The sequence below is a fragment of the Diabrotica virgifera genome, chromosome 9 (genome assembly GCF_917563875.1).
Source record: "Diabrotica virgifera virgifera chromosome 9, PGI_DIABVI_V3a".
NCBI lineage: Eukaryota > Metazoa > Arthropoda > Insecta > Coleoptera > Chrysomelidae > Diabrotica > Diabrotica virgifera.
In genome coordinates, this window is record NC_065451.1 from 8,367,349 (window position 1) to 8,394,026 (window position 26,678).

At 34.4% G+C, this 26,678-nt stretch overlaps 2 protein-coding genes across 3 annotated transcripts in view; one reads left to right on the plus strand and one right to left on the minus strand.

Moving 5' to 3' along the window:
- LOC126892759 (uncharacterized) overlaps positions 1-24,574 on the minus strand; it is a 129,036-nt gene extending 104,462 nt beyond the window's left edge. The window contains exons 1-2 of the mRNA XM_050662442.1: positions 23,138-24,574; positions 22,448-23,011 (exon numbers count right to left, since the gene is read on the minus strand). Coding sequence (XP_050518399.1) covers positions 22,448-23,011; positions 23,138-24,574 — 2,001 coding nt within the window. The remainder of the gene's footprint in view (positions 1-22,447; positions 23,012-23,137) is intronic.
- The window catches only part of LOC114332250 (vasoactive intestinal polypeptide receptor 2), a 784,400-nt gene that overhangs the window by 362,024 nt on the left and 395,698 nt on the right, over positions 1-26,678 (plus strand). The gene's annotated exons all lie outside the window — the stretch shown is intronic.

Here is a 26,678-nt window from a genome sequence, read left to right on the forward strand (position 1 = left end):
CAACCATTTATGCTAAACTTAGGACCTTCATATTTTACCCAGAAAAACTTTATGGTATAGTAAAACAACACTGTAAATTTCATTAAGATCGGTTTAACAGATTTTGCAAAATAAATTTTGAAATCCAGCTTTCGCAAAAAAAATTCATTTTTTAAAAATGTTGCAGGACTGAAAATAAAGCAGATAGCAAGTTGAATTTTTTTTTGCTTATAGAAGTGTACTGTACCTTTCATTTGCAATTTGCAAAATTAAAATCGAATAATTACCACGGCGTCAGGAAATTTTTTAAATAAACCTTAATTTTTGGTGCTGCGTGCAGGACAGCGGTGTTCGATTCACACAAGTTGATTTCCATCAAAATTTCTTCCAAACTTCATTTAATATATTATTTTCTTACTCTATATTTTTTTGTATTTTAATATTTTAATTCCACAAAAATCAAACTAATTTTATTATTGTTTGTGAAATATTTTTTAAACAATTGCATATGTTTAAAAATAATAAACTTTTATTCTCTAAGTTAAAATATATGAAAAAAGAAAGTTTTTGCTAAAAAAAGTGTTATTTCAAAGGATAGAGTATGTGTTTTTATTTTGCAATAAACAAATTTATTTATTTATATCGAAATGTAATAAAAATTAAAATGTATCAATCATTATCAAAGGTCATTGAAATGCCCAATCAGAGCAAACTATCAGCTGTCCTGCGCATAGCACCAATAATTAATGTTTACTTAAAAAATTCCTGACGCCGTGATAGTTAATCGATTTTAACTTTGCAAATTGCAAATAAAAGGTAAAGTACACTTCTATAAGCAAAAAAAATTCAACTTGCTATCTGCTTTATTTTCAGTCCTGTAACAATTTAAAGAAACGAATTTTTTTGCGAATGCTGGATTGCAAAATTTATTTTGCAAAATCTATTAAACCGATCTTAATGAAATTTACAGTATTGTTTTACTGTATCATAAAGTTTTTCTGGATGAAATATGAAGGTCCTAAGTGTAGCATAAATGGTTGAAAAAACGTAAAATGCGAATACTTGTTTTTGTATAGTTTTTTCGCAATTATTGCTATTTTGCAACAAGGGTGACTATTTTTAAAATTTTTAACCTATTCTATGTTGTAGGAAATTTAATTATGCAACTTTTATGTCAGTGCAACTTTTCTCTAAAATGAATACTTTTAAAGTTATAATCAAAAAACAAAGAAAAAAATCGAATTTTTCCTTCATTTTTTGACATTTTGATTATTTAAACAATGTTCCGGACCTTTTTGAGAGGGAGGATAACTCAAATATTACTATTTGAGTTATTTTCAAGCAATTTCTGCAAAAAAATTTGAGTCACCTCTCAACGTCCAAATGTACTAATATTTTTACAGATCCGCCCTGGTCTAAAAGAAATACAGGTGCATATAAAGTTACGCAATGAAGCCTTCTTCTTCAGGTGCCGTGTCCGTATTCAGACGTTGGCTGCCATCATGTTTACAAGTTCCTGAAACCTCTCTCTAGCGGCTGCTGCGCGAAATAATTCTTCTACCGGGGAACCACAACATTGTCTAATATTACGCAACCATGAAAGTTTCTTTCGACCAATACATATCTTTCCCTCCACTTTTCCTTGTATTATAAGGCGAAGTAGATGGTATTTAGGCCCGCTTATATATTGCCGAAGTATTTAGTATGGTATAACTAGACCCAAACCCAGACATCCAAAGTGAAAGTTATCCTCCAACACCAAATTGTTCTATATGGTCCACATAATGTTCAGAAAAAAGTCACACCAATTTGAGCGTCGGGTTTGGAGGGGAGGGTAAATTCGTAGTTTTTTACGTTTTTCGTAAATATTTCTTAAACTATACGATTTAGCATAAACAACCTTCTATACAAAAATGTACTGCATTAAATTTGAAATAAAAAGTCCCTATGCATAATCCTTTTAAAATGAACGGTTTCAAAGTGTTGGATATTGTAAAGATAGTTTTAGTAGACCACTCTGTGAAACCTAACAACTGTTATCAGAGTAACACATTTCTTATTATTGTAAAAAGTACATTCGCCAAATAAGTATTAAATGAGCCTTCTTTGTAGAAAGATGTGTTTTATTTTAGTAATTTATAGTTTGTAATATTCATCCTCAAATTAGGGCTAAAATATATTACAAAGTTACTGAGGTAGTATAGTATAATTGGTCCAAAAAAAGGCCTAACCTAAACATCCAAAGTAGACGTTTTCCTCCAACACCAAATTGTTCTATATGGTCCACATATTGTTCAGTAAAAAGCTACACCATTTTGAGTGTCGGGTTTGGGGGGGAGATGGAGGAGAAGTCGGTAAATTAGTAGTTTTTTTACGTTTTTCGTCAATATTTCTAAAACTATGCTTTAGCCTAAACAATGTTCTATACAAAAATGTTCTACATAAAATTTAAAACAGAAAAGGTCGTGTACATAATTGTTATAAAATCAACAGTTCCAGAGTTACGGAGGGTGAAAAGTGGAGGTTTTCGATACTTTTTATATTGCTTGGGCAATTTCCTACTGATTTTCTTTAACAGGATTGTGTTTTTAAATCAAATTTGCTATTTCAGTGGCCAATGGTATGTTAGTGATCAGCTCTTGAAGAAACGTCAACCTCACCACCCAAAATCATCATTAATTACCCAAAAAATATAAAAAGTATCGAAAACCTCCACTTTTCACCCTCTGTAACTCTGGAACCGTTGATTTTATAACAATATAACAATTATGTATAGGACCTTTTTGTTTTAAATTTTATGTAGAACATTTCTGTATAGAACATTGTTTACGCTAAAGTATAGTTTTAGAAATATTGACGAAAAACGTAAAAAAAAACTACTAATTTACCGACTTCTCCCCCATCTCCCCCCCAAACCGGACGCTCAAATTTTTTTTTCCCATAATCATCACTGCGATGATGATTATTACAATTACAATCTGGTCATACTTGACCAATGAGCAATTTTAATCTAACCTAAATTACTAGTGTTCCTTAAAATTAAGAGCTTACCCCATAGCGTTTCTTATCTAACCTAAAAAGATAGTGCACTATTCTAGCATACACACTAACGCGCACAAGCACTATGCTCTGCTTTTCACTATCACTTAAACTAGTTCATAAGGTTTTGTCCTCTTCAGTCTTCTAACTTGCCTAGTAGTATCGAGGAGCTGGATTGCCTCAATATTCTCGTGCATGTGAAGTCGTTGCTCGTGACTTTCTGCCATCTTCTTGGTGATTATATCCACAGTTTCCATTCCTAGGTCCTTATGGATATCACTGTTTGTAACATACCAAGGAGCATCTACAATATTTCTTAGTATTTTGTTCTGGAATCTTTGTATTACTGTTATATTACTTGGTCTAGTACACCCCCATAGTGGGCATCCACAAGTCCATACAGGTCTCAATATTTGTTTGTAAATTAGTAACTTATTATGCATCGACAATGTGGAGTTTCTTTCATTTAGCCAATACATTTAGTTCTTCCCTTTTTTTCTTAACGTGCACCTTTCAGCGTAGTTTTGCATCTAATGTTATACCCAAATACTTAGCAGTATCTGCATATGCTACTTGGATATTGTTGATTATAACTGGTATATATTGTATTTTTTTGTTGGTGAAATTAACATGGACAGATTCTCCATTTTTGTGTACACTTATAGATTTGGTTAACTGCTATTTGGACCTGGTTGGTCGCCTCTTCACTTGTCGTCCCTACTGCTTGAATAGCTGTATCATCAGCAAAGGTGGCAACTGTGTTGTCTTCCAGTACAGGTATATCACACGTGTATAGTAGGTATAGGACCGGACCCAACACACTGCCTTGTGGAACACCTGCTCTAATTTCTTTTAAGTCTGAAAAACAGTCTTCTTGCTTAATTCTAAAATGTCGTTCTTTTATGTATGACTGTAAAAGTTTTGAGTACTGTAACGCTCAAAATGGTGTAACTTTTTACTGAACCATATGTGAACCATATAGAACAATTTGGTGTAGGAGGAAAACTTTTATTTTGAATGTCTGGGTTAGGCCTTTTTTGGACCAATTATACTATACTACCTCCGTAACTTTGGAACCGTTCATTTTAAAAGGATTATGCATAGGACCTTTTTTATTTCAAATTTAATGTAGAATATTTTTGTATAGAAGGATGTTCATAATAAACCCCACAGTTTTAGAAATATTGACGATAAACGTAAAAAACTACGAATTTACCGATTTCTCCCCCCCTCTCCCCCCCCAAACCCGACGCTCAAAATGGTGTGACTTATTTCTGAACATTATGTGGACCATATAGAACAATTTGGTGTTGGAGGATAACTTTCACTTTGGATGTCTGGGTTATGCCATCTTTTGGATCATACTAATTCTGTTTTTCTTCTCTTTATGATGTTTATGAGCAGATGTTCTGAGTTCATAATTTGGAGAACATTTTCATTGGAAGTGTGCGAAACCCACGATATCTTCAGGATTTGTCGATAGCACCACAATTCGAATCTTCTTCTTCAGGTGCCATCTCCGCTACGGAGGTTGGCAATCATCATAGCTTTTTTAATTTTTGACGCAGTAGCTCTAAATAGTTGTTTTGAGCTGCATCCAAACCACTCTCGCAGGTTCTTCAGCCATGTAATTCGTCTTCTTCCGATGCTTCTTCTGCCATCTATCTTTCCTTGCATTATGAGTCGTAGGATGCCATACTTCTCGCCCCGCATCACATGTCCGAGATACTGTAGTTTTCTTTCTTTAATTGTAAGTTCAACTTCCTTCTCTTTACCTATTCTTCTTAGTACTTCGTTGTCCGTAACTCTATCTACCCAAGAAACCCTCATAATTCTTCTATAGGTCCGCACTTCAAAGGCGTTAAGTCGTCTCATTGTCTCCACATTTAACGTCCAAGATTTCACTTCATAGTATAGTATACTGTATACGTAACATTTTGTTAGGCGTACTTTAAGAGCTAATGTTAAATCTTTGCTACATAGGACCTTTTTCATTTTCATAAAATTAGAACGTGCTTTTCCGATCCTGACTTTTATTTCTGCAGTGTAGTCATTATTTTCTGTTATAAAAGTGTTCCTAGCTAAGTGTACTTTCTTACTCTTTCGATCTGCTGGCCCTCTATTATCAAGATTTCATTAGTATTATGGTTGTTTTTACTAATTTTCATAAAATTCGTCTTTTGATATTGAGAGAGAGTCCGTACTCCCTACTACATCTTACTCATGGGTCTTTGCAGGTCTTATATACTATCGACTATTATTACTGTATCATTTCCATGTATGTACAATTCGAATGCTTCTAATTTATTTATCATTTTGGTTTTTAACGTCCATGTCTCACAAACATACAATAATATGGACCACAGGTAACAGACGCAAAGAAATAACAACATTCATCTCAACAAAAGGCCTCAAACAGGGATGTGGTCTGTCACCTTAACTTTTTAACATGTACATCGACCAGGGTTGAAAATACGGTATAGAAAATGTAGAACAATGGTTATACTGGTACAAGAAAATATATTACATTCTCTACTATTCGCCAATGACCAAGTCATTTTTGCAGAGGACAGGGTGGACATGAAATATATATTAAGGAAATTAATGGACTAGTATGAGCTTTGAGGATTCAAGATAAATATGTGTAAGGCCAATTTCTACAAATAACCAGAACCCGTAGAATAAGAACAAGGGAAATATGAAATAGAATGGAATTAGAATCCCCAATTACAAAAAAGTTGGAAAAAAGAGCCCTGCAGTGGTACGGGCATGTACAAAAAATGCTAGGGCACATATGGCCAAAAAGGACATTGGACTGAGACCCACCGGGAATTTTTGATAGGTAGATACTTCGTAAGTTGACTGGGAGAATAGAGTGAGGTGGAGGAAGTCAAAGAAGAAGAATAAGGGGAAATTAAGCATTATGTCAAGTAAGAGGTGATATATAATATTAATATCGTGAACATCTGTACGTTTATTCATGGAGTCTCGTTCTCCTAGGATGTGGCACATTTCCAGGAAAGATCTCTTATAGAAATTATTTTCCGTGACTTAGGATTTGATGTTCAAAACCACAACGTTATTAATTTGATGCTATTATAATCTAAGAATTATTGTAATTGACATTGCTTAACATCTAAGTATATGTTATTTCACAATCATTATAACTGAAGAAGTGCAGAAATACTGCACGAAACGAAAGATTGAAATAGTATTTTTATTTTTTATTATTATTACTTTACTGATAATCTATATCTATACAGTGAGCACGTAAAGGTTGGAATAAATTCATTTTCTCCAGAACGGACGATTTTGGAAAAAAATCCCGAAACAGGTAAATTTTTATTTTTAAATTGCGACTTTTTGGAATATGTATCATACTAGTGACGTCACCCATCTGGGCGTGATGATGTAATCGATGATTTTTTTAAATGAGAACAGGGGTCGTGTGATAGCTCATTTGAAAGGTAATTTAATTATCTATTCAGTAATATACACATTAGTATAATTACTTATACACGGTGTCCAAAAAATATTTTTTTTTAATTTATTGACAAAAAGAAGAATGCGTGTAATTTATTTAACTCAAAATACATTTTACTGCTATCATAAAACAGGAAATAATGTTTATTTAACAAGTAAATATTGTTTTTTGCCTAAATTCAATATTAAAGTCGCCACTCACCTTCCTCTTGACAGATTGAACATTTAATTTAAGCTAAAAGCAACGATTATTTTTCAAATAAACATTTTTTCTGTTTTCTGAGAGCAGTAAAATGTATTTTTGACTAAAAAAATTACATGCATTCTTCTTTTTATGTTAATAAATTTAATTAAAAAAAATTTCTTTTAGACACCTTGTACAAATAATTATGTAAATGTTTATATTACTGAATATATAATTAAATTACCTTTCAAATAAGCTATCACACGACCTCTATTCCTATTTAAAAAAAAATCATCGATGACGTCATCACGCCCAGATGGGTGACGTCACTAATATGATATATATGCCAAAAAGTCGTAATTTAAAAATAAAAATTGACCTGTTTCGGGATTTTTTCCAAAATCGTCCATTCTCGAGGAAACGAATTTATTCCAACTTTTACGTGCTCACTGTATAACCAAATTACACCGAATTTAACACGATTTTTATACTAAATCATCCACTCGCTCAAATACTTCCTTCCCAATTCATGTCCTGATTAAGAAAAACATTCGTTTTTATCGGAAAACCAGAGCAAATCGAATAAATTTTTCTCCGGGCGTTCTGAACTGACATTAACGGTCACAGACTTCTGATGGGATCTCCATTTCAGCGGTTCCCAATGTCCAGTTAGATATTAAATGCCGCTTGGTATTGACATATAGGTCTTAACCCGATTACCGAGTGTGCATTGCGTTTGAAATGAACTTCGGAAAACAAATTATAGTTTAATAGATACTTTGCAGATAGTGCAAAAGAAGATAAGTGGTATTTACTATCGACGTGGATTATTTGTTGGCAACGGGTCGATATTCTAAGCATTTTTATCACAAGTTAAATTAAAAAAAAAATTTTCCTCTTGGTAAAAGGTATATTAGTTTAAAAAGCCCTAAAGGGCTAAAAACATATAAACAAAACGTTTTCGCTCTGTAACAAGAGCATCATCAGTGTTACCTAAAATAAGTATAACCATATCAATTAAAGCAAAATGTTAAAGTTAAAATGATGACCAAGGTGAAAGCGAAGTTTGGTTATACTTACAAGAACATGGTGAGCCAACCAAAAAATACAAAGGTCAAAGCCTTTCAAAAAACACACAAAAGTCTAATACCAATAAATACATCGAAAAATCCAAAGGATAGATAAAATTCCTAAGGATACGGCCCTAGGGCAACATATGACTCCCACACGTGGTAAGTGGGTCAAAAAGTAACTAGGTCATTATGTTATAAGAGGTAGCAGGTAACTAAGAGATGAGACTTTAAAAGCGAATGTGTCTGATGTCAGGACGACAATTGTCAATAATTGAAGCCTTCACACAACGAATAGTCTTCGTCGGTCAATTAACGACTTTGTTGTTTCAATGAATAGTGTTGGTTGACTCAGTGAACAGAGTTCGTAATATCAATATAGTGATATTATGGTATACATAATGAATATTCATCCATTCAATAAGCGTAATACATTGGCTCAACTAAGGAAAATAATGAATTGATAAACATCGTTTTGTTGTTCCAATAAAACCAAGAATTGGACAAATTTTAAGTATTGCTTTTGTTGTCTGAACTAACATTTTTATTGATATTACGCACCTTTTTCGTTGAGTGTACAGATAAACTCCACTATAATGGCAAAAACATGAAATACATATGCACAATACATCTAAATTGCGTACAGTTGTATACAGTATTATTTATTTCTTGGTAAAAAACACAGTCAAAGTAAAAAAATGTTTGTTTTGTCTGATGAAAATCGGTCCGGGTTAGTCGGACTTCCGGGTTATCGGAGGCCGACTTATCGGGATTTCACTGTCCATCAGAATTTCTAAAATTACCTCAAAATAATACCTACATTCTTATAAATAAAGGATGGTATTAGATGATAAAGTTTATATTAGAAAATTAAAAGATATTCGTTTTATGTAAAAAAAACCGGTTAACATGTACCTATTAAAGCTTTATTATAATATTATGCAAAATATGCAATTTACTAAAATTAAGAGCGCAAGTCTTAAAAATGTCGTAATTTTGAACTGTATTACGAAACTTGTAGTTTATATGAGCCAATTCTTTCCTAATTGGAATCATAAAAAATCGTATAAAAACTTTCTTACTATAACTTATAGCAACTTTCTTAACTACGTATTTAGTCTAGCCTGTATGCTCGCTCCCGTTAGGTAAATTATTTCTATTCGTTTTTTGCACAAACTTACTCAAAAAGGGGTCGTTATAACATATCCACAGGGTACCAAGATGTACCGCGGTCGGAAAATTGTTTAAACAATTTTTTTAAACAAATTCAAGAAATCAATTTTTTTCATTTCGGACAATATCTTTTAGATCCTTTGGGCCATTCTAGCCAAAAAAGGTCTTCTGTGATTTTTCTATAAAATTTATTGTTCTCGAGTTATACGCAATTTAGAATTTTAAAAAAGCGAAAATGGCCATTTTAGTCTAAGAGCTAGTGAACCCTCCGACTAACGGTCGTCCTGTAAGGCTAGAAATTTTTCTAGTGATAATTCATAGCACACCAATGCTAAAAACCATGCCCTGGCAGGCCTCAGTGATGCACGTGTATCTACCAGGTGAATCGAAAAGTGCAAATTTAGGGGGTAAAATAAACATTCTCCTGTAAGGTTTAAATTTAAGTATGTGTTTGAGTAAGTCATTCAGAAGAAATGTTTACAATGACAGGCGATTCTGAAGAGCATAAGACCTTGCGAGGCGAGGGGAAAAATTAGGGGTTTTTCCTAAAATTATTCTTTTTGCATCGAACAAATTTTTGTTAGGTTTTTTGAATCATTCCAAACAGAAAACGTTTTTAGCGATTTTTCTCTTAAGTTAATAGTTTTTGTTATATAAGCGATTGAAAATTTTGAAAATTGCGAAATCGGCCATTTTTAACCCTAAATCGAACATTTACCTAAAAATTTCAATGTTGCCAGGATACGTAGATATTCTTTAAACATTGATTGATGAAATCCCGAAGAGTTTTTTGCAATAAAATATCGAAAACCCCTTTGTATTTTTAATTGCTAATCAAGCAGGTGCGACACTGTAGTATAAGTGAGGACGTTTGAGTTTGCATAAATTCATTATCTCGAGAATGGGCAAATTTCAAGAGAACTCCTCAGACAGGTCGATTTTTATTTTTAAATTAGGACTTTTTGGCATATATATAATATTAGTGACGTCATCCATCTGAGCGTGATGACTTAATCGATGATTTTTTTAAATGAGAGTGGGGGTTGTGTGATAGCTCATTTGAAAGGTTATTGAATTTTCTATTCACTGATATAAACATTAACATAATTATTTATACAGGGTGTACAAAAAATTGTTTTATAATTAAATTAACTTTGATTAAATTTGACAAATAGAAGAAAAAATTTTTTTGTACACCCTGTATAAATAATTATGTTAGTGTTTATATTACTGAATAGAGAATTAAATAACCTTTCAAATGAGCTATCACACAACCCCTACTCTTATTTAAAAAAAAGCATCGATTGCGTCATTACGCCCAGATGGATGACGTCATTAGTATTATATATATGCCAAAAAGTCCTAATTCAAAAATAAAAATCGACCTGTCTGAAGATTTCTCTTGAAATTTGCCCATTCTCGAGATAATGAATTTATGCAAAGTCAAACGTCCTCACTTATACTACAGTGTCGCACACTCTTGATTAGCAATTAAAAAAACAAAGGGGTTTTCGATATTTTATTGCAAAAAACTCTTCGGGATTTCATCAATCAATGTTTAAAGAATATCTACGTACCTTAACAACATTGAAATTTTTAGATAAATGTCCAATTTAGGGTTAAAAATGGCCGATTTCTCAATTTTCAAAATTTTCAATCGCTCATATAACCAAAACTATTAACTTAAGAGAAAAATCACAAAAGACGTTTTCTGTTTGAAATGATTCAAAAAACCTAAAAAAAAATTTGTTCGATGCAAAAAGAATAATTTTAGGAAAAACCCATAATCTTTCCCCTCGCCTGGCAAGGTCTTATGCTCTTCAGAATCGCCTGTCATTGTAAACATTTCTTCTGAATGACTTACTCAAACACATACTTAAATTTAAACCTTACAGGAGAATGTTTATTTTACCCCCTAAATTTGCACTTTTCGATTCACCTGGTAGATACACGTGCACCGCTGAGACCTGCCAGGTCATGGTTTTTAGCCTTGGTGTGGTATGAAATATCACTAGAAAAATTTTTAGCCTTACAGGACGACCGTTAGTCGGAGGGTTCAGTAGCTCTTAGACTATTTTTAAGGCTTCCTTAAGGTGATACAGTAGCGATCAACAGGTAGCAAAAACGCGTTCCAAGATTGCGGCTGTAATTTTCAATATTTTTTCGAGATATTTGGCACACGTATTCGTAATATAATAAAGAATGGCGGCACAGAGCCCAATTTGAAAAATATATTAATATGTGGAAATTACTCTGTAATTAAATAAAATATTAAAAACGAGCCTGTACCGCCATTAAGAAGAACAAAAAAATACACTTTCTTCAAATAAACTTTTTTATTAGATGCCTAGATTTTGTGTCATTTTGGAACTACTAAAATTTTTTATTTCATTAGTAGTTCCAAAATGACACAAAATCTAGGCATCGGATGAAAAAGTTTATTTGAAGAAAGTCTATTTTTTTGTTCTTCTTAATGGCGGTACAGGCTCGTTTTTTTAATATTGTATTTAATTACAGCGTTATTTCCACATTTTAATATATTTTTCAAATTGGACTCTGTACCGCCATTCTTTATTATATTACGAATACGTGTGCCAAATATGTCGAAAAAATATTCAAAATTACAGCCGCAATCTTGGAACGCGTTTTCGCTGCCTGTTGATCGCTACTGTTTCCTCTTAAAGGATCCTGAAGAAATTTTTGTCAGTATTTTATTACTAAGCTGTTATTTTTAATTATCAACAAGAAGCGCTAATCGCATATTAGGAGCCCGTAAATGGTGAGTGCGAAAGTGATGCACCATTCCCGCCTTCCAATGGTGAATTTCACTCGCACTCACATTGACGGCCGCCTTAATACGCGCTTAGCGCTCCTTGTTAATTTTTTATATATATATATATATATATATATATATATATATATATATATATATATATATATATATATATATATATATATATATATATATTTGTTTGACCGCTTATACAGTCCCAAAACGTCATACTTCACCGCCTATTCAGTCCAAAAGTGACGTTGTCAGACCCGGCTTCGGGTCTGACAACGTTTACTTATAGTACTGTTAGTACTGTAGTATAGTACTAGTGCTGTTTTAATTGGTGGTTGTATATATACACAGGCGGGCAGTGACCTTTACGGTTTGTGAAGTTAGTATTAACCGACTTTGTTTCATTTGCTTGAAAACACCACTGTTTTAGCCAAGTTTGCATTGTGTTGAGGCATAAATGTGATAAATAAAAATAGTGATCGCATAAAAAAATGTGCAAAAGAAATTGTAGGAGATTGCATTTCCAACAATTATATTCCTACCATTTTTTCAAAAAGTTGAAAATGGCGGAGATATTAAGCAACAACCCTTCAACCACACCAAAAAAATTGTTAATAAAAATTGTAGGAAATCATATGTGGAACAATTTCAGTTCCGGCCGTTGTTATAGAAAAGTTAAAAATTGCGTAGATGCTGAACAAAAACCATTGCTATAAAATGAATCAGGTCTTACGCTCGCGCTTTTACTGACTACGTACTACCTTAAATATTGATTTTAGCAAAAAGGTGAAAGAAATCAAAATTGTATAAAATTTAATTCTCTTTATTTTTTATCGGTACATTTTTGTCGTAAATCTAATAATAAACGAAATATGAAATTCAATAATTATGTTATAACTCTCATTATTTTCCCCCATAACTCGGAAAATATCGACCGCACGAAAAAAATTATAATAAAAGAAATTATATAAAATCTAATTTTCAACCATTTCATTTCTTACACTTTTTGCCGAGAAGTTGAAAATGGCGGAGATATTGAGCAAAAACGGTCCTCGTTTAAAATCAAGTTGGCGGCTACTCAACGGCGGAATTCAGTCGAGATTTTAAATTTACACTACTATTGACCATTCCTAAAGTTTAGAAAAATAAAATTTTGGGCAGCTCGGCATGCAAGGTTATAGGCCTTTTATTCGTCTAACCCGACTGGACTACTTTGTATAATTTAAGTATAGTAAATAATGAATCCCAAGGTCATGTTACTTTATGGAAACAAATTTATTAACTTCTAAAAATCCAATCATTGTGACCACGTTGGGATTGGTATATGGTTTAACATGTTCGACCGACGCCACGAGTCCCGATTGTCTGGCAACACCGCTGGGTCTGGTTACGATGGTCGGATATTATCAAGTAGTATATATGGGCTCGAGAAGGTGGTAAAATGAATTGGGTTCAAAACTGTTATTCGGTATGCAACTTTTTATGTAAAAAGAAATGTTTTCCCCTCTAAGCATGCTTAAGAAGTTATATTTTCGAACTGCTTATTTCCTGTTTATATACACACCTAAATCATTTGGATTAAGTGGGTCTTAGGTAGCCTGAATAATATAGCGGGACTGAAAACGTGGGCCGGATAAATATATATATATATATATATATATATATATATATATATATATATATATATATATATATATATATATATAATCGGTTCATAACGTTCTACGACGTCTTCCGATTCTCAATCGCCATTGCTCTCGATCGTAGCACATGTCTTCGTTCAAGCCTCTTTCTCTGATTTCCCTATGAATTCCTTCTATCCAGCTTTTCCTAGATCTTCCTCTTTTCCGCCGTCCTTTTGGTGCCCATCGTAGCACTTGCTTGGGTAATCTGTCTTCTTCCATACGTTGTACGTGGCCAAACCATCTTAGTTGCTTTGTAATTTTTTTAACCTCCCAATTTATTTACAATCTGTAAAACAAGTTACAATGAGTAAATGTTGTGGCCACTAGTGTATGAGGTCACTTGGAGAAAGTAATTCTATAATCATTTTCTTTACAAATATTTTACATAGCTATAAAATTGTTTGTCTCTGGCAATTACGGCATATATATCTATAAAACTAAAATCGCGATGGTAAATCACTAGGTGTATTTCGTCTAAGTCTTCGTCTGACTGGTTGTCTCATCAGGTTTCTGGCTAGTACATTTGGATGTTGTGTCAGTCTGTCTTCGTATTTCTGTGCGAGTTGGTAATTTCTTCTTTTACTGTTGCAATTTATAGGTCGCGTCTAATAATATTATTTGCAACATACCATGGGGCATTTGTGATTATTCGAAGAACCTTCCACTAGAACCTCTCCAAGATTTCGATATTAGAGTTTGATGCAGTATCCCAAAGTTGGATCCCGTAACTCCATATTGGCTTCAAAATGACAAGTACTTTATTTTTGATTGAAAGTGGTGATTTGTGACCAATCAGCCAGTATAGATTGTGTAATTTGAGACCAAGTTGTTTACCCTTCATAAAAATATGTGTTCTCCAGTTTAATTTTAGGTCTAGAGTCTATAGGTGCATTCCAAGGTATTTGACTGTTGCTTGCTGTTTTAATTGGTGGTTGTATATATACACAGGCGGGCAGTGACCTTTACGGTTTGTGAAGTTAGTATTAACCGACTTTGTTTCATTTGCTTGAAAACACCACTGTTTTAGCCAAGTTTGCATTGTGTTGAGGCTGGTTTGCAGAAGTTGAGAAGCTGTCCATGGATCCTGATGTACTGACATCACTGCTGTGTCATCTGTATTTATGTAGCTGTCGTGGTTTGAAAGTTTCTTGGTACGTCTGCTGTGTACAGTAGGTATAACACTGGCCCCACTGTTAAATACTGAAATAGTGACGTGCGCTCATCTCTATGTTGTACACAAAAGTAACTGTTATGGAGGTAGGATTTTAAAATTAGGAAGTGAGTAAGAGGAAGCATTTTTTTAAATTTGTATAGAAGGCCTGTGTGCCAGACTTTATCGAATGCTTGTAAGATGTCTAGAATGGCAGTACATTTTGTCTTCCAATGCGCCTAAGTGGTCCTTGTTAATAATAAAAAAAAACAGCTTAGTAATAAAATAATGACAAAAATTTCTCAGGATCCTGTAGGGAGGGCTTTAAACTTTGATTTGGTCACTTTATGACTTTCATAATAAAATAATTTTTAACCGAGTTATTAAGCCTTGAAAATAGTCATTTTAGAGTTTTTAAAATTTTAAAGCGCATATAACTCGACAACAATTAATTTTAGAGAACAATAACAAGAAACATTTTTTGCACAGAATGATCAAAAGTATCTAAAAAAATTGTCTGAAGTAAAAAAATTGATTTTCCGAATTTGTTTAAAAAAATTGTTTAAACAATTTTCCGACCGCGGTTCATCTTGGTACCCTGTGGATATGTTATAAGGACCCCTTTTTGAGTAAGTTTGTGCAAAAAAACGAATCGGAATAATTTACCTAACGGGGGCGACCATAGAGCCTGGACTAAATTACGTATTACCTCAATTACTATTGGTAATATGCCAGGGCCCAAAATTGAAAATAAAAACTATTCGGAAAATTAGTCCATTCCCAAACTTGGAAACACCGTAACAATAAAGATAATAGAGCGTCCTCTATGATGGTTACGACTTAAGGAACATTTTCACATCTTGCAATATTTGTATTATCAAACTTTTATTGGACGTGTTTTTATGAACTACCGTAAAAACCTTGTTTAATAAAAAGGTTTAGGGCGGCTATATAAACAAGGACTCCACCGTTATCAGATTATGATTCTGAAGGAAAATAGGCGATCCCGTAAATATATTTTTTCTCACGAGTGACCTATATATTTTCCAGAGAAAGAAAAATCAGCTGTCGAATTATATCGTAAAACGTGTATGTTTAGGTAGAAGTGATAGGAAGAGGGCTAGAGAATTTAAAAAAACCGTTTATGAATTGTGTTTAAATGGGATATTATAATTAACTATTTAAGTGGGAAATAAGCCACAATTAAATTGAAAAAAAAAATTTTATTAACGTTTCGACGCCCAAATCGGGTGTCGTTGTCAAAATACAAAATACAAAGTAGTATTTTGTATTTTGACAACGACATCTGATTTGGGCGTCGAAACGTTAATAAAATTATTTTTTCCAATTTAATTGTGGCTTCTTTCCTACGTAAATAGTTAATTATAAAAATGCTTTCAATAGCTTCAGAACAACATTAAGAAACCGGTATGGGCTTATCGTGTGTCAAAATTTTAGGAGATTGGAAACCTTGTACGAGAAACTGGCACACTGTCAAAATTCAATCAAATTTTTAAGACGATGTAGGAATAACAACTTAATACCAAAGGGCTTGAGGTTACGGCCAGCAAACTCAAGCAGAAGACTCCAAAATATACTACTTAGAGCCAGTTTGTTAATGATCCGGGAAAGGTTACAATTTCACAGGTTAACAGTAGTATTTTGTATTTTGACAACGACACCCGATTTGGGCGTCGAAACCTTAATAAAATCATTCATTTCAATTTAATTGCGGCTTATTTTCCACTTAAATAGTTAATTTTAAAAATGCCACAAGGACATAGCTTCAGAACAACAAATGGGGTATTGTGTGCAAACATTAGTGTTAGCGGGAAAGAAGATGAATATTGTTAATATTAAGGGGGGTATGGTTGGAATATTTTGAAATTTTCATTTTTTTTTTTGTTATTTTAAAAGAAAGTACATAACTTCAAGAATACTCTCTAGAAATTTCAGATTAATCGGAGCAAAATTGCCGGAAATAAAGCATGCTGAATATCCCCACCTTCGATTCACTTTGCATCAGCTTCGCGCCAGCACGCTTGAGCGTAATGAGAAACGTTCAAAAACTGTTTCTTTTTTCTTTTGTAAATTGCTTCGCGATTCAAAAATATATTCCGGTATGCATCACTTTACCATTTGAAAAACAAAAAAGGAATTAAAACTAAAAGTTGTCAAAGGTTTTCGTTTTCCTCAAACCTGCTTTTTCAAATGCGGTGGATATTTTACCTCAAAAATTACTTGATCGATCCACCTGAAATTTTGTCTAGATTTTTTATAGACATTTCGTGAGGTATACGAAAGATACTGAGATATAATTTGTTTTATGCTTATTTTCTGTTTAACCCTTTCAGTCACCAAGTTTGTTTAAACGAACATTAACTTTTCACAATCGCCGACAATAGCTAATTCACGTTTTTTTTATGGTGAATCACCGTGATCTTCTAGTACAGCGTTTCCCAAATGGTGAGTCGCGATCCGGTACCGGGCCACGAAAGCAAAATGCCGGGTCGCCTGGCTTTGACGAATAGGTTTTTTATAAATAAAAAGAGAGAATTAATAGCTACCACAAAGAATATGTTTTTGAATTTTCTCAGAACGCTCAATCTGAAAACCTTGTACTGGCTTCTTATGAGATATCAAAATTAATTGCTGAAACAGGTTATCCACACACAATTGCCAAGAAATTAATAACACATTGAAGCGTAGGATTGTGGAGATGGCAAATAATATTGAAGAAACTATTATATGTCACTTAAGGACTATAACTATTTTTCCTTGCAACTTGATGAAAGTACAGACATATCAGATACTAATCTAATATGTTTTGTAAGACAGGATTTTGAAAATACTATTCACGAAGAATTTCTACTTTGTAAATCTTTGTCAACAAGAACAGCAGCTGAAGAAATATTTAATCTAATTGCTACATTCGTGATAATGGAACTGAATAGAATAAATGTTTGGGACTTATTAGCGATGGGTCACGGACAATGGCAGGCACTCGTACTGTACTTTTTCCGGAGATCAAAGCCTTACCAGAATGTATTTGGGTACATTTAGCATCCACAGAGAGGTATTAACATAAAAAAAATGCCACTGATTTTAACCGAATCTATGAAGGAGAGTTGTAAATTTTTTAAACTTCATAAAATCTCGCCCACTGGACTCACAAAGTATTCTCTGCTTTGTACAGAGAAATGGGAAGTGAACAGGAAGATCTTGGTTTGCACTACGAAGTGCGTTGGCTATCAAAAGGGAATGCTTTAGAAAGACCTATTAAATTGAAGGAAGAAATTTCAATATTCTTAGAAGCACATCCACCAACGGCTAGGGATGCAATATTTCAATTTAAAGATAGTTTTCATGATGTCAATTGGTTAATAAAGGTAGCCTACCTTTGTGATATTTTTGACTTCTTGAACAATTTAAATATGACATTACAAGGTAGCAATGTAACTGTATTTAAAGTACAAGAGAAGGTGGAAGCTGCAACAAAAAAACTGAATTTGTAGACACGTCGCGCGGAAGCAGGAAATTACAAAGCTTTTGCAAAGCTAACGGAACTACAAAAAAAAATATTATCGTAAATTCATTGTCGGATGAGATTTCAGCGGCTTTCAAGAAACACCTGCTAGAACTGGAGGTCCTGCAAGAGGCAAATCTGAAGGAATACTTTCCCCCATCCACAGCAACAAAGCGTGGATAAGGTATCCATTTACAATGGACGTATGTTGAGTCAGTAATTTAACTATCGTGTGATAAATCACTCAAAGACCTATTAGAAAAAATAAACGCTGCTCTAGTAGACTCTAGACAAACATCGTCTTTGTCCATTGTATTAGTCACAATGTCACACTTGTTCCGAATAGCTTAGTTTGTGTTGTGAGTTTTTATTCAATCTCACCCCACCGTGGCAAAAATGGTTTAATTATTACCTTTTGCCTAATTGGACATAGGTGAATATTTTAGGACCACACCCGTATGTCCCGTCCTTCGATATAAACAAAATAGTGAACTTTTAGGAGAACTGGTTCGAATAATTTGATTTGGTCTGGTTTTAAGGGTGCTAATTAATACGATAGAAAGGGTTGTGTATTAGCGATAAATAAGGGTATTCGGCGAACAAAACATTTATTAACAACAACGATTTTGACAAATAAGCGGCTTAACGATAAATTATAGTCTTAATAGCGAACGAGAGAACGTAAGAGTCTTTTTAATCTATTAATTATTGCGGAGAGAGTATTTTTACGGCGAAAAGAGACGCACAAGCGAACAAAGTGTTCATCTCTGACATCAGAAAGAGACTGCTGAAATTCTATTCAAATCTCTGCACTATTATCTTTGATAGTTTAGTTTACACCATTCGCCCTGAAAAGGGCCAAACACATGTTACACTTCTTTGGCAAAATTACCTGCTTTTACCCCGAAACTATAAAAAATGCAGATGTATATTTTATGAAACACACAACGCTACACTCAAGTTTTTCAGAGAATTAAATATTTTAAACACAATACAGATTGTCCCAACAGATTTACAGAGAGATATTTTTATAAAAGCAAATTAATGTAAATAACTGTTGTTTTCACAACATACTCCCCCGCGTTGAAGCACTGGCTTTAACATAAACCTAACCTAACATAAATCAACTTACAATGTTCTTAAGCGAAAACACTAAACTTAACTTAATTTTAACAGTCATTTGGTAGAGGACACAATTTATTAATAGAGCGCTTGAAGACTCCATCTTTAGTTTTGACCGATGCAACTCTTACTCGGCCACCCTTTCCGGGAAAGACATCAATCACTCTTGCTAGAGCCCAGTAAAGAGGAGGAGTGTTATCTTCAATCAACAAGACGAGATCGTTGGGCTCTAGGTTCTTATGAGGAAGAAACCATTTAGGGCGATTTTGGAGTCTGTTCAAGTAGTCAATTGACCATTTTTTCCAAAACATTTGCTGGAGTTTAGAGAGATGTTGCCATAAACTTAATCTATTTTCGGGAATGTGGATTACATCCCTTTCAGGAAATGACGTAAGAGATTGTCCAATCAAGAAATGTCCAGGGGTCAGATAGGTTAGATCAGAGGGATCATTTGAGAGGGAGCAAAGCGGTCGAGAGTTGAGCACAGCTTCAATTTGAGTGAGAACAGTGGTAAATTCTTCAAAAGTGAGCTTAATATCACCCATGAGTCTACGGATATGATGCTTTGCGCTCTTTATAGCGCTTTCCCAGATGCCACCATGATGAGGGGCTCGAGGAACTATGGTTTTCCAGCGAATATGCGATGATGCCAAAAAATCATTAATAGAGCGAGAGTTTTCTTTTTCTTTTAAAAACTTATAAAGTTCAAACAACTGATTACGAGCTCCCAAAAAGTTCGTGGCGTTGTCACTGAATATAGTCTGAGGGAGGCCTCTACGGCTAATAAAACGTTTTAGAGCGAGAAGAAACGTCTCTGTAGAAAGGCCGGACACGACTTCAATGTGAACAGCTCGAGTCGATAGACAAACGAAAAGAGCAATATAAGATTTTATCAAAGGAGCTTTGCGGAGTTTGGAAGCTTTGATCTGAAAGGGCCCGCCAAAATCTAATCCGACATGAGCGAATACTCGAGAGGATTGCAAACGTTCCTTTGGTAAATCTGCCATAATCTGAATAGCGGGTTTGGCATTAAACCTAAAACAAACCATACATTGGTGTATGACCTTTTTAACTTCACGTAGTCCATTTAAAGGCCAATATTTAAGTCGAATTTGAGATAAAGTATTTTGAGGACCAGAGTGACAAAGTCTGATATGTTCTCTCTGAAGAATGAGACGTACTACACGATTTTTTGAGGAAAGGAGAAGAGGATATTTTTGATCAAATGTGACGTCTGAGTTACCAAGGCGACCTCCTACACGCAGCATTTCATTTTCATCCAAACAGGGGTTTAAGCGTAAAATAGACTTATTGGATAGAGTTTTACCTTTTTTAATCTCAGAAATCTCAAGCGAGAAAGAAGAATACTGAAGCATCTTAACAATCTTCAGTTCAGCGTTTTGAAGTTCGCTTACTTCAAGAGAATTTGATAACTTATGAGAAGGCGATTTGGCATTATTGGCAAACCTGAATATAAATGCTAAAGTTCTTACAAACCTTGAAAAATTAGAGAACCTATCAGAAAGAGAGGTGAAAAAATCTATTTGATCATTTCGAATGTGAAGAGTTACTTTCCTTTCTTCGGGTAACTTGGAGGTATAAACTTTTGGATTGTATTTCAACAAATCCAACCGAGATTGATTCAAAAATTGAGGACCATGAAACCACAAAGAAGATTTAAGTATTTCAGCGGGTAGCATTCCTCGGGAGAGTATGTCGGCAGGATTCTCTTTGGATCGTACGTGCCTCCAATGAGCGTTAGGAGAATTATCTAAAATTTGTGCAACCCTATTTGCTACAAATTGAGTCCAACGAGAGGGATGCGAACGAAGCCAAGCGAGAACAATTTCTGAATCCGACCACATATTTATAGAGTCTAAGCGAGAGAGTTTTTCTTCAATAATATTAGCAATCCTTGCTGTGAGCTTACTACACAATAGCGCACCCATGAGTTCCAATCTTGGGAGAGTCAAGGGTTTTAGCGGAGCGACACGACTCTTAGATGCTAAAAGTGAACAAGATACTTGTTCTGATCTATAAATCACACGTAGGTAGATGCAAGCTCCATAAGCCTTTAAACTTGCATCCGAGAATGAGTGAATCTCAACACTGGTGATTTCTTGACTTAAGAAGAGACACCGAGGTATATTTAAATCCTTAAAATGAGAGAGACTGCGAACAAAATTTAGCCACTCATGCAACGTATCTGCATCTATGCTATCGTTCCAATTAATTTTGGAAATCCAAATTTTTTGCATAATTAATTTAGCGACAACTGTAACTGGGTTAATTAGGCCTTGAGGATCAAATATTTGGGCAATCATTGACAGTACTTCTCTCTTGGTGTATGAGTCCTTTAAGGTAAAATTTGGGAGAGAGATTGAGAAGGTGTCAAGAATAGGATTCCAACATAAACCTAAAACCTTATTGGAGCCATTATCTGGAGCTATTACATAAGTAGTGTTCGAAGAGAGAGAAGAGATATCTTTTAAAAACAAGTCTGAGTTAGAACACCATTTATGGAGAGAGATACAAGCGGTTCCAAGCAAACTAGTTATTTCCTTATGAGCTTTAAGGAGAGTCTGTACATCATTAGCGCCATAGAGAATGTCATCAATGTAACAACTATTTTGAAGAGCATCACTGGCCAGAGGATACTCAATCTGATGAGTTTGTGCCAGTTCCATTAAACAGCGAGTACTCTGAAAGCTAGCGCTTTTAGTTCCATACGTGACGGTTTGCAATTCAAGACACGCAATGTCTTTTTCAGGGGAGTCACGCCACAGAATATTTAAAAGAGAGGTTTGAGCAGGATTTATTCTAACTTGTCTATACATTTTTTGTATATCCGTTGTAAAAACGAAGGAATACAATCTAAACCGTAGCAAAATGTCAAAAAGTTCCGGTTGAAGAGTAGGACCTTTGAGTAAAATATCATTGAGCGAATAACCACTAGAGCTTTTCATCGAACCATCAAAAACAACCCTAAGCTTTGTTGTTAAAGATTCTTCCTTAAACACACAGTGATGCGGTAGAAAATATTTACTTTCTAACTTTTCGTTGGTTAGAGAGAGAGGCACTATTTTCGCATGTTCGAGAAGAAGATATTCATTAATGAAAGATTTATATTGAGCGTATGTACTTTCGTTTTTTAAGAGCCTATGTTCTAATTTCATAAATCTTTTAAAGGCCATTTTAAAGGATTCACCTAACATTTTATTAGCGTTTTCAGAGACAAATGGAAGATTTACTTGAAAGCGACCTGAAGGTAACACAAGAGTAGTTTTGCTAAATATTTGTTCCGCTAATTCTTCATCGGGAGTTAATTTACTAACGAGGGGAACTTCTTCAATTTCGAAAAATTGTTGAAGCAACTTATCCAACTGATTTTCTTCGGGTTCGGATTGAACAAAGAGAGAAACATTTGACTGAGAGATAGCCAAATGTGAATTACGGTGAAAAACCTGAGGATTAATTGTACCAAAAATAACATAGCCTAAGTGAGTATTCTGAAGAATGGGAAGATTTTTTCCTAACCGTATAAATCCATCCGTCAATAATTCACTATATATATCACCAGCCAGAAGCAAATCAATTTTACCCGGAACAGAATACGAGGGATCTGCGAGAGTGAGATCCTGTGGGACTTTTATTTTACTTCTATCTATAGTAGCTCTAGGAAGCCTACAAGTTATACTATCGAGTACAGCGAAAGAAGTTTTAAAACTTTTGTCATTTACATTATAGGGGAAAAATTCTAAGTTTAACATTTCGTTTGAGAGTGAGGTGTTTTCGGATATGGTTGATATCTGTAGCTGTTTAAAATAAGGGATGAGTTTTAACCTCTCAACCAAATCACGAGAGATAAACGAATGTTGGCTCCCATTATCTAGGAGCGCTCTGGCATGCATGGGTCTGCCGTCTTTCGAATAAACGGTTACTAAAGCGGTAGCCAACAATACATCAGTTTTAACTGATAAAGCGGAGAGAGATGTGGCTGCCTGAGAATCTGGAAAATTTTGCATATCTACAGGAGGTCTGGATGAGCTAGTAGAAGCTTCATTTTGGCTGCGATTATTAAAAGAATGCTGAGTAGATATGGGAGCGACAACACGAGAGGCACCTTGAGAATTTTGAGGAGTTTGAGCATTGCGCTCACGAGAGAGAGCTTGCCTATTGATGTTCCTAGAGGAAGAGACATTTTCAGAGGTTCCATGGAGGGATGAGTGATGATGACCCCCACATAAAGTACATGATCGAGTAGAGCCGCAATCTTGAGAGAAATGTTTACTACCCAAACAATTAAAACACAGTTTCTTACCTTTTACAAAATTAAATTTTTCCTGTAAAGAGAGGCATTTAAAATCATTACACTGATAAACCTTATGAGCATTACTTCTGCAAAAAGTACAATTATTATCAGAGAAAGAGTGTGATGGTTGGTCAACTGATGAGAAGAAAGATGTTTTTGATTGAGACCTGTTATTAACCTTTTTATCATGATCTGAAACATTTAATTTTTCCTGAATATCACACTTTTTCTCGAGAAATTTAAAAAACTGTGAAAGGGTAGGTAAGGTCTTTGTCCCAATATCATATTCAAAGGCCCTATGTGTAGAAAAATCTAATTTTTGTAAAAATATTTCAATTAATAGTAAATCCCAATGCTCAATTGGTACGGACATATTTTTCAAAGCGAGCAGCGTCTGCTGAGCTAGAGTTAAAAATTCGCGTAATGCCTTTGAATTACTTTTAACTAGAGATGGAGCCTTTAACAATTTTTGAATGTGTAAGCTAATCACTCGCGATTTGTTTTCGTAACGATCTTTGAGAGTTTTTACAGCTATATCGAAATTTTCGTCGATAACTTCGATGTTGTCGATCAACTGGAGGGGTTCATTTCGCAGGAACGATTTAAGGTAAATAAATCGTTGCACATTATTGAGTTCTTCATTGTTCACTATTAGCGTCTCGAAGAGCTGGTAGAACGAGTTGAACTCAGAGAATGACCCGCAGAACGTTTGCATGGTGATCTCCGGAAGCCTAACCTTAGCAGTGGCCACAGTTGACTGAGTGCTATTTGATCTGAGAGGAGGGGGGCCCAACAATAACTCGTCCATCTTACGCTGTAGGCCCGCGAGAATAGAGAAATATTTTTGCTCAGTTGTTACCCTGTCTTCTGCTTCAGTACCGGCTTCATCAATCTCGTCTATCTGATCCATTATTTCTTCATATTTTAAAAAACAGGTTTTTAATTCTGTTTGCCGAAATTGAAATTGTAGCGCATCCTTTTCCGTACTAGCCTTTTGTGAGAGCCAGTTTTCAATTCTTGTAATTTTAGCCTTTAAAGGCGTCCTTTTTTTCTTGAGGTCTTCCATTTCTATCCCGAATTCGATTGAACACACGGCGAGAGAGAGTCTATCGATACGCGGCAAAATCTAAATTACACTGGAGAGTTTTTTGTCAATTAACAAGCGCGGCGAGAGAATAAGAGTCTAAGTTTCACAGAGAGATACAGCGTCTACGTTAAATGTCTACAAAAGTGTTTTTGACCGTAAAATGTCTTTGAGCAGAGTTTACCTTGGATCAGCAATAAAAGTTTTAAAAAATGGAAAAATCTCACCAAATTAGTCCAATTGATAAAGCAACAGGTGGCAGCTACTAACCACACACAATAACTTCACTTCCTTTCACTTAGAGTTTATCGCGACGCGAACTAACAAGTCTTGTAGAGGTATTACACACAAAAATGTCCGAAAAAGCGGCACAAACGCGAAAACCAAACAAAAATCCGGCTCGAAGGACCATCAAATGTTGTGAGTTTTTATTCAATCTCACCCCACCGTGGCAAAAATGGTTTAATTATTACCTTTTGCCTAATTGGACATAGGTGAATATTTTAGGACCACACCCGTATGTCCCGTCCTTCGATATAAACAAAATAGTGAACTTTTAGGAGAACTGGTTCGAATAATTTGATTTGGTCTGGTTTTAAGGGTGCTAATTAATACGATAGAAAGGGTTGTGTATTAGCGATAAATAAGGGTATTCGGCGAACAAAACATTTATTAACAACAACGATTTTGACAAATAAGCGGCTTAACGATAAATTATAGTCTTAATAGCGAACGAGAGAACGTAAGAGTCTTTTTAATCTATTAATTATTGCGGAGAGAGTATTTTTACGGCGAAAAGAGACGCACAAGCGAACAAAGTGTTCATCTCTGACATCAGAAAGAGACTGCTGAAATTCTATTCAAATCTCTGCACTATTATCTTTGATAGTTTAGTTTACACCATTCGCCCTGAAAAGGGCCAAACACATGTTACACTTCTTTGGCAAAATTACCTGCTTTTACCCCGAAACTATAAAAAATGCAGATGTATATTTTATGAAACACACAACGCTACACTCAAGTTTTTCAGAGAATTAAATATTTTAAACACAATACAGATTGTCCCAACAGATTTACAGAGAGATATTTTTATAAAAGCAAATTAATGTAAATAACTGTTGTTTTCACAACAGTTTGGTTGATAAATAGCGCATGGTAACACATATTTTGGACAGTGGCGTAGATGACAGGCCCGCAGGGCCCGCAAGGCGGGGGGCCCCGGCGTTAGGATGGGCCCCTTAAAACCTTCAAGCTTAATACTTCTACTTTCTTTAAATTGGAGACCAAAACATATTTTTCTAATAAGCATCAAAATACTTACTTTTTCTGGGTGCAATTTAGCATTTCGTGGACATGTTGGTAGTTTAGATGAAAGTGAATCCCAAAAAGGTAATTTTAATCGACGGTTCTTTTACTAGCTAAAAATAATCCTGTTTTAGCTAAATTAACCGATAAAAAAATAACAAACAAATTACATGATTACATGATTACAAATTAGATTTGATCGATATGCAATAACAAGAGGATCACAGCTACAAGTTTATTATGGTTTATCAGGACTATTTAACAAAATTTGTTTTGTTGAGACCATTACAACGTAAAAGTACGGAAAAAGTTGCTTATCAATTTTATTAACGGATACATTCTTGACTTTTTGTCAATGAGGTAATGTCATACTGGCCTGAGAAAAAATTAGTTGATGGAAAACCAAGGCACAGCCAGAGTCAAGGTTCAGTCAAGCGAGCTAACCAAGATATCAAGAAAATGTTAGCAGCCTGGATGCAAGGCAATAACACAACAACGTGGTCAAAAGGATTTGAGTTTTTTACGTTTACGACTTTGTCCAGAGTATTTTACGTTTTAGAGAAGTTATTTGCAAACAACCGGGGTAGCAAATTATTTACCGAGTTTTCGTTGAATCTGGAAATTACTGAAAAGTTTAGTAAAAACTAGTATTGACTGAAAATATTTGATAGTACTACTTTTCACTAGTTAAAATTAGAACTGTCTAAAGTCCACAGTTAAAGCTAGTTTTTCCTAGTAAATTCGGGTTTTAACTAAAATCCGATTTGGGCGTCGAAACGTT